Source organism: Balaenoptera musculus, chromosome 16, assembly GCF_009873245.2.
Source record: "Balaenoptera musculus isolate JJ_BM4_2016_0621 chromosome 16, mBalMus1.pri.v3, whole genome shotgun sequence".
NCBI lineage: Eukaryota > Metazoa > Chordata > Mammalia > Artiodactyla > Balaenopteridae > Balaenoptera > Balaenoptera musculus.
The window spans coordinates 65,539,215-65,552,101 of NC_045800.1; the positions used below are offsets into that span (position 1 = coordinate 65,539,215).

The following is a 12,887-nucleotide window of genomic DNA, read 5'->3' on the forward strand; positions in this document are numbered from 1 at the left end:
CAGAAAAAAAGGAGAGGTTGTTTTCCAAAGAGTGAAAAATTCCAGAAGCTAACAAGGGACGCCTTGCTTTGGGCAACTGCAGTTTTGTTCATACTAAGTGCTGTGTCGGACATGGGTCGGCGTGTCGAGAGAGAGGGAGGGAGGGGAAGGGGGGAGGGGGAGAGACAGAGACAGAGAGAGACAGACGAGCCGGAGCATTTAGTCTGGGCCAGATTACGAAGACTCCTTGTTTTCCAAACCCCAAGGCAAAGGAGCAAAAGCGCCTTACGCGCAGGGCGCGGGAGGGACTGCCCGCGCAGGTCACTTGGGATCTCGGCTGGTCGGCGCATGCGCGCGGCGCCACGCGTCCTCGCGCTCCTTTTCCCCCGGTGTGTGGCTCCAGGTTCCCCTGATTTTACCTGGTGGCAGTTTGAGGTCTCTGTGCTCGGGATGGAGCAGGTGGACGAACTGGAGCTGCTAATGGAGAAGAGTTTCGGAGATAAGGCTGCGCCGCCGGCGGAGCTGTGAGCGGAGCGGGGGAAGGGTCTGGGAACAAAGCGGGAGATTTGAAAAGAAGGGAGCGGGAGAGGCCGCACCCGCGCCTCCGCGGACCGGGGCTGGGGCAGAGTGACCGGGTTCAGGTCCCGGGGCGCCCGACGAGCCTCTGGAGCTGGGGTCTGTTTCCCAGGGTTCTCTTTGGGGCCAAGCCCGGGCCAGAGCTTGAATACTCTCCCTCACCCAGCAGTTCTTTCTTAACCTTGATATCACCACTTTCCTGAATTTGGGTAGTCCTAGCCACCTTAAATGTCTTCATAAAAGGAAATTGCAACTGCTATATGCTTTTCTTGATGTTTAATTGGAGAAAGTTATCCCAGGGAGAAATCTGTACCCTCAGAGCGACTTAAATGGTCTGGGAAAATGACCCGCAAGCATAGTGTAGAATTGTCATTAGTAATGATATTGAGGCTAATTATTGTTGACAGATCTTTGCGCTTTGAGTTTTGATCAGCAGTACCTTTTGGGAGATCCTTAAAGCGTCCCAGCTGACCTTGGGAAATTCATGGCCTGAGGCTACGTGGGGTAGGTGAATGAGGAATATAACCTAGGTGGGTTACAAAGGTTGGGTGACAAAGACAGTTTTAGGGTAATAACTGGAGAGATGATGACTTTGGACTGTCACTGATAAAGACTGCAGTCAAACTGGAAAGATTTAAGAGGGACTTAATGTTTTCTAGAGGAGAGATTAGAGTATTTTGCAGTTTTCAGGCGGCTAGGATCAGTGGATAAAAGAATTGTGAAATCGACTTGCCCATTATAAATAAGAAATTTCTGAGTTACTCTATGAAGGAATGGTTAAGGTGACAGGTATTAATCTTGCTTTCTCTACAAAGCATAGGCTAGTTGATCCCCAATGAGGTTTTATAGAATGATTTCCTGCATTAAGTAGTAGGTTGGACTAGGTGATTTCTAAGTACTCTCCTAATTGAAAGATTAATATAATAATGAAGCTCACAGTAGGACTTCCAGCAAACCACCCACACTATATTTTTCCATAACAAACATCTTTTATTTACAAAAGGATAGTGTCCTAGACATTTCCTTTCACTTGTACTTTGGGAAGGTTTGCACCAGTGGTAGGAATTTGTTGTCTAATATTTTTCAATTTACCATTTGTCCTCATAATCATAGATGTCCCAAAGAGCTCCTCATAGAGCTTATATTTGGAAAAATCCATATCATAAGCATGTTTTAAATGGCATTGCTTCTGGGAAGTTTTTATAATAGGAATTCTGCTATGCCCTTGCTCTCTCTCTCTTTACCTCTTTTAGCCAATGGTCTTGTGATAAGCTTTCCGGAAGAAACAAACCTAGAAAACTAGAAGGTTGGTTTGTAGATAAAAGAGATTGGATGACTTCTTATTTCATGCTTGTGCTACAGTAGTTTTGTATGTGTATGCTTTAGATTTCAGAAGAAGAAGGTGGAAGCTTCCTTTTCTAAAACAGTTCTGAGCCGAGGATTGGATAACCGGTACCTGGTATTAGCAGTCAATATTGTACAGAATGAAGAAGGAAACCATGAAAAGCACCTAATCATCACTGCTTCGCAGTCGCTAGAATATAAAGAACTGTGTATCCTTAGGAATGACTGGTAATTTTTGTGTGACTTTGGGCGTTGATCTGGCAGAGTCTTAAGGGTGCCGTCTTACAAACTATCACATGGGCTTGTGTGGCTGTTGCAATAATTTAATTGTTAATAAAGAGAGTAGATATGAACCTGAGTTAATTCTGCATAAAGATTGTGCCTATTACACCAGCATCTCAAGTCCCTTATTCCAAAACTTGATTTTTATTGTCATTTGAAAATCAAGTACAAGGGGACTTATTAAATCACTACTTCCTATTTCCCAGTGCTTTCTGGGACTGCAGCTTAAAACTCATTTAGTTCTCACTAAGAGGAAAACTAATCACAGCATAAGAACATCCTTAGACTCTAGCTGTTGCTTCTCAAGCATTGTGTGGTATGTGAGGGGTGAAGGGGAGATGCAGAGAAGGTGGAGGTCTAACTTTGTCTAGGCTGCAAGTTGGATGGTTTGAACTAGATAAATAAGATTTTGTTCTTGGTACATTGTGTTTGGCTTCATGCCTCAAGGCTTATAGAAGCTGTAGGTATAAGTCTTAAGAATGAGAGAATTATTATTAGAAGAACCTCATCCATAATTGAAGCTATACACTGTTAATAATTTGATAGCTTTTGCAGTAGATGATGCAAGACCCAGAAATTTAGAAATACTTATTTCTTTACATAAGATATCCAGTTATTTGTTTATTTTTTTTAAATATTTATTTATTTATTTGGCTGCGCCGGGTCTTAGTTGCGGCACGTGGGATCTTCGTTGCCATGTGCGGGCTATTAGTTGCGGTATGCGGGATCTAGTTCCCTGGCCAGGAATCGAACCCGGGCCCCCTGCATTAGGAGCACAGAGTCTTAACCACTGGTCCACCAGGGAAGTCCCTCCAGTTATTTTTGAAGCCTCCTTAATATGTTTAAATGTAGGAATCTAAACTATGTATACTTTAATTTTGCTTTATTTTTAGGTGCTCTGTACCAGTAGAGGCAGGGGACATCATTCATTTGGAGGGAGACTGCATATCCGATACTTGGATAATAGATGAAGATTTTGGATATTTGATTCTGTATCCAGACATGCTGATTTCTGGCACAAGCATAGCCAGTAGTATTCGATGCATGAGAAGAGCTGTCCTGAGTGAAACATTTAAGGTGAACAGTATTAACAGCCAGTGTTTCCACAGAGTCTTAAGAGTTTACAGAGCACTTTTACACTCTTACTTAATCCTCCCAACAATCCTGTGAAGTAGGTGGTATTAATCAGCTGCATTTTACTGATGGGGAAAATCAAGAAGTTAAGTGACTTGCCCAAAGTTACTGTAGCTAGTAAGTGGCAGTGTTGGGATTCAAGGCCAGGTGCCCTAAGATCCTTTGAATCTTATTCAACATTTTGTAAAATAATTAATTCTAATAATAATATAATTAATTTAAGTGATAAAAATTTTAATTTAATATATCTGGGCATTTCCAAACTTGGCTTCATGTGATTCCCAGTGAACTAAAATTAAATGTGAGAGTCTCTTTTAAAAACATTATTATGGAAAGTTTCAAACATACGCAAAGAGATGATTATAGTAAACTCCCATGTACCCATTTTGCTGTTCCCAGACATTGTATTATTTTGCAACTAAATGAAAGCTGAGGATTTAAAAAAATATATAAACACAGTATCTTTATCATACACAATAAAATGAACAGTAATTCCTTAAATTAATCTAATAGTTTTATCTCTAATGTCTTTTATCAAATATTTTTTTATTCAGTTCGTTTGTTAGCATCAATATCCAAACAATATTATGTTTGGTTGATATGTCTCATAGTTTCTTTTAATCTGTATTCTGCCTTACACCCACTCCCTTTGTTTCAGTGCCATTTCTTTTTTATCTTTTGGTTGCACTGCACGGCTTGTAGGATCTTAGTTCTCTGACCAGGGATTGAACACAGGCCCTCAGCAGTGAGAGCACGGAGTCCTAACCACTGGACCGCCAAGGAATTCCCAATGCCATTTATTTATTTATTTATTTATTTATTTATTATTTTTTTAAAAGAATTATTTATGTATTTATTTTTGGCTGTGTTGGGTCTTCGTTTCTGTGCGAGGGCTCTCTCTAGTTGCGGCGAGCGGGGGCCACTCTTCATCGCGGTGCGCGGGCCTCTCACTATCGCGGCCTCTCTTGTTGCGGAGCACAGGCTCCAGACACGCAGGCTCAGTAGTTGTGGCTCACGGGCCTAGTTGCTCCGTGGCATGTGGGATCTTCCCAGACCAGGGCTCGAACCCGTGTCCCCTGCATTGGCAGGCAGATTCTCAACCACTGCGCCACCAGGGAAGCCCCCAATGCCATTTATTTTTGAAGAACGTGAGTTTTATTTGTTGTTTCCTCTTCCTCCCAGGGTATTCTTTTAATTATACAATTAGTCTCTATGTATGTAGAAAACCAAAAAATACAGCTAAGGGCTTCCCTGGTGGCGCAGTGGTTAGGAATCTGCCTGCCAATGCAGGGGACAGGGGTTCAGGCCCTGGGTCGGGAGGATCCCACATGCCGTGGAGCAACTAAGCCCGTGCGCTACAACTACTGAGCCTGCGCTCTAGAGCCCTTGAGCCACAACTACTGAGTCTGCATGCCACGACTACTGAAGCCCGCGCGCCTAGAGCCTGTGCTCCGCAACAAGAGAAGCCACCGCAATGAGAAGCCTGCGCACCACAACGAAGCATAGCCCCTGCTCACTGCAACTAGAGAGATCCCGTGCATAGCAATGAAGACCCAATGCAGCCAAAAAAAAAAAAAAAAAAATGCAGCTAAGCAAGAAGAGTAAAAGAAGGAAAAATACCTAAGTAGATTTTCTAATAGTCTTAGTTATCACTTATTTATAGTTTTTTTTAAAAAAATCAGCTTTTTTCTTCAATTGTGGGGATACTATTTACTTCTCTTTTAACCACGTTATAAAGCAGACCTGAATATTAATATTTTAAAAACCTTATTTTGAAATAATTTTAGACTCACATAGAACTTATAAAAAAAGTACAGAGAGTTCCCTGTAAATTAATTTTTTAAATTCCTGATGGGTGTCTTGGTGGACTTTTTCTTGTTTTTTGATAGTTTCAAGGGGACAGTCCAGACTAATAAAAGAGTTAATTGAAAACTACTGTTTCTTTTTGAGTGGCGAGAGTTTGTCAAAAATCTCTGCTGGGGACTTCCCTGGTGGCACAGTGGTTAAGAATCCACCTGCCAATGCAAGGGACACGGGTTCGAACCCTGGTCCGGGCGGATCCCACATGCTGCGGAGCAACTAAACCCGTGCGTCACAACTACTGAGCCTGCGCTCTAGAGCCCGCGAGCCACAGCTACTGAAGCCTGTGCGCCTAGAGCCCGTGCTCCGCAACAAGAGAAGCCCCCGCAATGAGGAGCGCACGTACCGCAACGAATAATAGCCCCCGCTTGCAGCAACTAGAGAAAGCCCACGCGCAACAACGAAGACCCAACACAGCCAAAAATAAATAAATAAATTAATTAATTAAAAAAAATAAATTTGAAAAAAAAAAAATCTCTGCTGTAGAGAATTCCCTGGCTGTCCAGTGGTTAGGACTCAGCGCTTTAACTGCCGGGGCCTGGGTTCAGTCCCTGGTTGGGGAACTAAGATCCCACAGGTGTGTGGGGCAGCCAAAAAAAAAAACACTCTGCTGTAAGTTTGTTTCATGTTTGAGTATTTTACTCACATGACTTTATGATCTATGTGTTTATTGACTTTTCTATGTGGGTTCATTATAAAGTGAAATTAGAGATGAATATGTTAAATATTTGAGACTGCATTGAACTTTTTCATATAAGTTATTTTAATTTTTTTCAAAATGGAAATATACTGATTTGAAAAAAATAACTTGTAAAATAATTCAGGTAATTCTAAATTGAAGAGAGTCAAAGTCATCTATAATTTCACTCGCCAGAAAAAAAAGTTGTTTCATATTTTGGCATTTGTCTCACCAGTGTACTTTGGCTATGGTGGTTCAATAGGTTAGGTAATAAATGTACGATCACATCTGTTGATACGTTGTGAAATAAGATGTTCGTATAATTTTTGTTTTTTTTTGGTAGAGCTCTGATCCAGCCACACGCCAAATGCTGATTGGTACGGTTCTCCATGAAGTATTTCAAAAAGCAATAAGTGATAGTTTTGCCCCAGAAAAGCTACAAGAACTTGCTTTTCAAACTGTTCAAGAAATAAGGCATCTCAAGGAAATGTAAGTAGTTACGAGAGGAACTATAGATACAGTTTTGTTATATAACTTCTTTCCTAGCATCTATAAGGTATTTGGCTATTCGACTATTAAATATAGATCAGTATAATACTAGAATGCAGATTTCAGGGTTGTAGTATCCCACTGCAATTCTGTGAAGAGCTTCTGAAATTGCAGAACAGGAATTCTTTGGCTAAAAATATCTAAATATTCTCTATACGTGTAATAGACTCCACAGCTGCGCTTAGAGAGTGTGAACTTTTTGTTTTACTTCTAGAAACAGTGTGACATCCTGAAAATTGTATGGGGTTGGGAGTCAGATGAACCTCCTTTCAAATTCTAGCTTTGCCAATTTTATGATTGAACTAGTTACTGAAAGATTCTGAAAAGGGTGATAATACCTATTTTGCAGATGTTTTGTGACAATGGAGATAATGTATGTAAACCCACAAATGGCTAGTTATTGGCGTTTTATGAGTGGCTACCTGCAGAGGGATTGGCATACTCTCTCTCTATTTCTTTCTTGACTCCTTCTGCAGTCCATCTTTTTTTCACAGAAATTTTTTTATTAGTGGTGATTTTGCTTTCCAGACTAGTTGATACAAACCTACTTTTCCCAGATATAATTCTACATTTCACTGTTTAAATGAGAAAATGTGTTCCATAATTCTACACTTATTTACTAATGACATACAATCTATTGTCTTAAAAACATTTTAGAACCCTGCCCTATGTCAGGCACTGTGTTAAGTGCTTTTTAGGTATCTTATATAATCTGATAGCAACCTGTTATAAAGGAAGAAATGGAAGCACAGAGAAGTTGTCACTTGGTCACAACCACACAGCATGGCATTCAGAATATGAATAGATATAATAAAGTTTTTGCTTAAGAGTTCTTCTACTTATTGCTTTAGTTGCCACTTTGGTTTTCAAATTTAAAAAATTTTTTGTCACACCCTAACCAGGATCTGTTGTGTATTGTATTGATCATTGCCCTGAAACAAAACACATCAAAACTTAGTGCCTTAAAATGACAAGCATCTAACCTGTTATCTCATAGTTTTTGTCAGTCAGGAATTTGGAAATAGTTCAGCTGGGTGGCTCTGGCTCAGGGTCTCCCATGTGGGCTGCATCTGAAGGCATGACCCGGGCAGGAGCATCTGCTTCCATGATGACTCGCTCACATGTCTGTTGTGGCGAGGACTCAGTTCCTAGCTGGCTGTTGGCAGGAGGCCTCAGTTCCTTGCCACATGGATTTCTCTAGGGGGCTGGCTGGTGTGTCCTGGGACACAATCTGCTTCCTTCAGATTGAAGGGTCCAAGAAAGAGAGCAGGAAGCCACAGTGCCTTTTATAACCTGGTCTCTGATTGCTACAATGTCACTTCTGCTTTTTTTATTCATTAAGTACTCATCACTAAGTCTAGCTCTCCCTTAACGGTAGAAGAATTAGGTACCATCTTTTGAAGGGGGTGTCAAAGGATTTGTGGACATATTTTAAACCACCACAGGTATTCAGGTATCAGGTAACCTGATCAGTCCAGAACCCAACGTGAATATAAGGATGAAAGAAAACAAGGATTTTGAGCAGCCTTGCTCAGAATTCATGTCCTTGTATTAAACCTTGTGCATGTTACATAATGGAATGTCTCTTACGCCCTCAGCATCTGTTATTTTTCATTAATATCTAACAGTCTTATCTGGTTTCTAAGATGCGGGAGAAAGGTACCTTCATAGTCATATAATAGGAGAGCTGATAGCTTCATTACTGTATAGGAAAGGAGAAAGTTTTAAAAAATATAAAAACTATGAAGGTCAGAATTTTATTTTGTTGTTGTTTTTTTTTTTTTTTGGCCGCACAGCACGGCTTCAGGAAACTTAGTTCCCTGACCAGGGATCGAACCCATGCCCCCTGCAGTGGAAGCACAGAGTCTTAACCACTGGACCACCAGGGAGGTCCCTTTAATTAATTTTTATTGGAGTATAGTTGCTTTACAGTGTTGTGTCAGGAATGTATTCTTAGCAGATCCTTGGGTATCACTGAATTATATATATATATTTTTTGAAATATAGTTGATTTATAATGTTGTGTTAGTTTCTGGTGTATAGCAAAGTGATTCAGTTATTTATACATATACATACATATATATTCTTTTTTTTTTAATTAGTTAACTAACTAATTTTTATTTTTGGCTGCATTGGGTCTTCCTTGCTGCGCGTGGGCTTTCTCTAGTTGCAGCGAGCGGGAGCTGTAGGCACGCAGGCTTCAGTAGTTGTGGCACGTGGGCTCAGTAGTTGTGGCTCACGGGCTCTAGAGTGCAGGCTCAGTAGTTGTGGCACACGGGCTTAGTTGCTCCGTGGCATGTGGAATCTTCCCAGACCAGGGCTAGAACCTGTGTCCCCTGCATTGGCAGGCAGATTCTTAACCACGGAGCCACCAGGGAAGTCCCTATATATTCTTTTTCATATTCTTTTCCATTATGGTTTATTACAGGATAGTGAATAGAGATCCCTGTGCTATACAGTAGGACCTTGTTTATCTATTTTATATATAGTAGTTTGTATCTGCTAAATCCAAACTTCTAATTTATCCCCGCCCCCCTGCCCCCACTTCCCCTTTGGTAATCATAAGTTTGTTTTCTATGTTTGTGAGTCTCTGTTTTCTAAATAAGTTCATTTCTATCATATTTTAGATTCCACATATAAGTGATATCATATGATAGTTGTCTTTCTCTGACTTCACTTAGTATGGTAATCTCCATCCATTTTGCTGCATTATTTTTTTTTTTTATCATGATATCCTAAGTCATTAAGGGAAAATATGTGTTTCATTTCAGTTATGAAAATACTAATTCTCTCATGAATCTTGCCCAAACCTGTTCAAAAGGATCCTTTTAAAATTCCCAGAGCCTAAAAATAACAGATCCAAAGTTCTTTCCTGCCCTCTCTCATAGGCCTTTCTACTTTATTACAGATCTTAGAACAGATTTTTACCTGTTCATGCTCTGTCCTCTCATTATATCTATAAAAGTCTAGGCTTGAAGATGCCAAACCCTAAGTATCTCTGGAGTCTCAGGAAAGAGCAGGTGGTTACATGTCATTTTGCTGTGATTTGGCTCGAAATTAAAAAGGCAGAATTTAAATGCAGAAGACTTTAAATAACCAGTGTGGACTGGTTTGGAAACTTAGAAGAGTCCTGGTGTGTAAAAAGTAAAACACTAGGAAGAATCTGCCTAAGGAGATGGTGACAATGAAGAATGGTTCCAGGATGGTTCGCGAACGTTATTTAGGAAAAAGATTACCCAGTTGTGCAGGGTTGTTTTTTTTTAATAGTAAATTATTATTTCTAAATAGGTTATAAATTCACATACACCATGTGTTGTTGTAATAGTACAAGAGGGTATACAGTGATAGTAAGTCCTTTCTACCCCTGCATCCCTGGTCAGTCACTACCTAGCTCCAGAGGCAACTTCTGTTATCAGTTTCTTGTATGTCCTTCCACAGAGATTTCAAATATTTACATGTGATTGTGTGTGTGATTATTTATGTTTATATATTATTTGTTATATAAATGGTAGCATACCATACACATTATTGTATATAAATATTAAATCTTGGGAGTTCCCTGGTGGTCCAGTGGTTAGGATTCAGTGCTTTCACTGCCATGGACCCGGGTTCAGTCCCTGGTCAAGGAACTAAGATTCTACAAGTCGGGCAACGTGGCAAAAAAAAAAAAAAAACTTGGTGATTATTCCATATTAGTACTGATTGAGCTATCTCATTTTGAATTAAGAGTGGCAAAATGTTTCATTTGTATGGATGTACAATAATTTATTTAAGAGCCCCTGGCATTTCAGTCTTTGCTTTTATTAGCAACGCTATAATAAATACCTTTGTACATTTTAATTTTAATGGCTGTGCAGGCATATATCTGGGCTCAATACTTAGAAGTGGAATTGTCGGACCAGAGGATATTTACATTTAAACATTTTAAAAATCTTTTTAAAAAAATTTTTTATTGAAGTATAGTTGATTTACAATGTTGTATTATTTTCTGCTGTACAGCAAAGTGACTCAGTTATACATATATATATGTTTTTTTATATCCTTTTCCATTATGGTTTATCACAGGATATCGAATATAGTGCTATACAGTTGGACCTTGTTGTTTATCCATTTTATAAGAGTTTATGTCAACCTCCCACTCCATCCTTCCCCCAACCCGCTCCCCTTGGCAACCACAAGTCTATTCTCTATGTTTGTGAGTTTGTTTCTGTTTTGTAGATAGGTTCATTTATGTCATAATTTAGATTCCACTTATAAGCGATATCATATGGCATTTGTCTTTCTCTTTCTGATTTACCTCTCTTAGTATGATAATCTCTAGTTGCATCCATGTTGCCGCAAATGGCATTATTTCATTCTTTTTTATGGCTGAGTAGTATTCCATTGTATATATGTACCACATCTTTATCCATTCATCTGTTGATGGACATTTAGGTTGTTTTCATGTCTTGGCTATTGTGAGTAGTGCTGCTATGAACATAGGGGTGTATCTTTTTGTTAAAAAATCTTTTTATTTGAAAATAATTTTAAATTTAGAGAAAAGTTGCAAGAGTAGTACAAAGAACATCCATACAGTCTTTACTCAGATTTACCTGTTGTGTGTGTGTTTTTCTAAACCGCTTGAGATTAAGTTGTATATGTGTTTTTTTGACCTTTAAATACTTAAATGTATATTTCCTAAGAATAAGGATTTTCTCTTATGTAACCACAGAACAGTTATCAACTTCAGGAAATTTAACATTGTTATAATACTTGTGTCTGATCTACTGTCCACATTTCAGTTTTGTCCAGTAATGTTCTTTGTAGCATTTCTTTCCCTCCAGGACAGGATACGGTCTGGATACATTTAAAGTTTTGATATATATTGTCAAATTGCTCTATGTAGACATTGTCCTGTTTCTTTCTTCCATTCATTGTTTTCCAGTTTTGTTGAGATATCATTGACATATAACATTGTATTAGTTTAAGGTATACAACTTAATGATTTAATATGTGTGTATATTGCAGAATTCATTTTGCATTTCTGTAGGCAATATATAGGTCCTTGTTTCCCCCACGTCCTCACCTATATCATCTTTCATCCACTGGAAGTTTTCCAGATTTCAAACAGCCTTTTTCAGACAAACACCCTTTGCCTTCTGTGGGCTGATTGTGTTTCTGTAGGTCATTCGGGGCACTTTGGTGTCAGCAGTTGCTCCCTGGTTTGAGATACTTCAGCTTTGCCTTCAACCTGAAGTTGCTTATTGCTCAGGACAAGCAATTTTGGCAGAACTAGGGTTGCTAATTTTGTCTTCCCTGCTGAACTGGCTCTCCTAGAGGACTGATAGGGCTCTGCTTTCTTAGTTCTGATAAGCCAGAGGTAGCAGAAACCTAGGAAAGTAGGAGCTTATTAAATTTGGTATTAGAAATGCTACGGAGTTATTATATGGTAAATCTGTAGTGTTCTGGAGTCTCAGATTTTGATGAATATGTTATTGAATATTGTGCTATCTTCAGAAGGTGAGAAAAATGGTAAGTTGTGTTTTTTGAAAGGAGTTTGCAGATTGTTGGAGGCTATACCAGTACTCAGGTGAACTCAGGCCTGCAGGGAGAAAATTATGGCAGTAAATTATTAATACACAGTGTAGAAGGGAGCATAGGGATTAAGAACTTAGGTTCCCAGGCTAGAGCTGTGTGTCCTTTGGAAGTAACTTCTGAGCTTCAGTTTCCTCAACTCTAAAGTGGGGTGGCAATAATAGTATCTCATAGAGATATAATGAGGGTTGAAAGTGTTCATGTTAAGCACCTAGAATGGTACCTGGCCTAGAGTCAGCATTACATGAGTATTCACTGTTATTATCTTCATACCTCATTGAGTTCTTATCATAAGCCAAGTATTAATACTTTACATAGGCTGTTTTACTTAATCATCAAACTAACTGTGTGGTAGTTATCAACTCACCTTACAGATGAGGAAACTGAGGCTCAGTTAACAGTGAATCGCCCAAAGTTACACATCTAATAAAGAGTTAGGATTCAAACCTAGGTGTGATCTGACAGAAACACGTGTGCTCTTAACACTCCAGAGTAGTTATTAAGATTGTGATGCTTAAACATGCAGAAGGAGCTGGGAGAACCATCCTGGGAAGGGGACAGCAGTTTTCAAAACTTTTTGGTCTCAGGACCATGTTACACTAAAAAAAATTATTGAGGACCCTAAGGAGCTTTTGTTTGTGTGGGTTATATCTATAGATAATTACTGTACTAGAAATGAAAACTGAGACAATTTTAAAATGTTTATTGGTTAATTTTGAAATAACAGTAACAATCCATTCCATGTTAACATAAACAACAGTCTAATGAAAAATAACTGTTTTTGAAAAAATATGTAATGAGACAAGTGGCATTGTTTTACATTTTTGCAGATGTTTTAATTTTATCACTTAATACAATACACCTGTATATATAAAATAGATAACTAATAAGGACCTACTATACAGCACAG

General features: G+C 39.0%; 1 protein-coding gene and 1 non-coding gene across 4 annotated transcripts in view; one reads left to right on the plus strand and one right to left on the minus strand.

The window, feature by feature from the left end:
* The first annotated feature begins 288 nt into the window (after window positions 1-288).
* DNA2 (DNA replication helicase/nuclease 2) overlaps window positions 289-12,887 on the plus strand; it is a 45,477-nt gene continuing 32,878 nt past the window's right edge. Inside the window, exons 1-5 of one of the 3 annotated variants that reach the window (XM_036828776.1) lie at window positions 372-503; window positions 963-1,059; window positions 1,942-2,127; window positions 3,075-3,258; window positions 6,198-6,343. In XM_036828776.1, coding sequence (XP_036684671.1) covers window positions 3,184-3,258; window positions 6,198-6,343 — 221 coding nt within the window. In that variant the 5' untranslated portion in view covers window positions 372-503; window positions 963-1,059; window positions 1,942-2,127; window positions 3,075-3,183. Of the gene's footprint in view, window positions 504-962; window positions 1,060-1,941; window positions 2,128-3,074; window positions 3,259-6,197; window positions 6,344-12,887 lie in introns of all 3 variants that reach the window. The other 2 variants (XM_036828775.1, XM_036828777.1) reach the window with 2 other exon arrangements.
* TRNAR-CCU lies at window positions 2,914-2,986 on the minus strand. The gene has a single exon. It is a non-coding gene; the product is annotated as a tRNA-Arg (tRNA).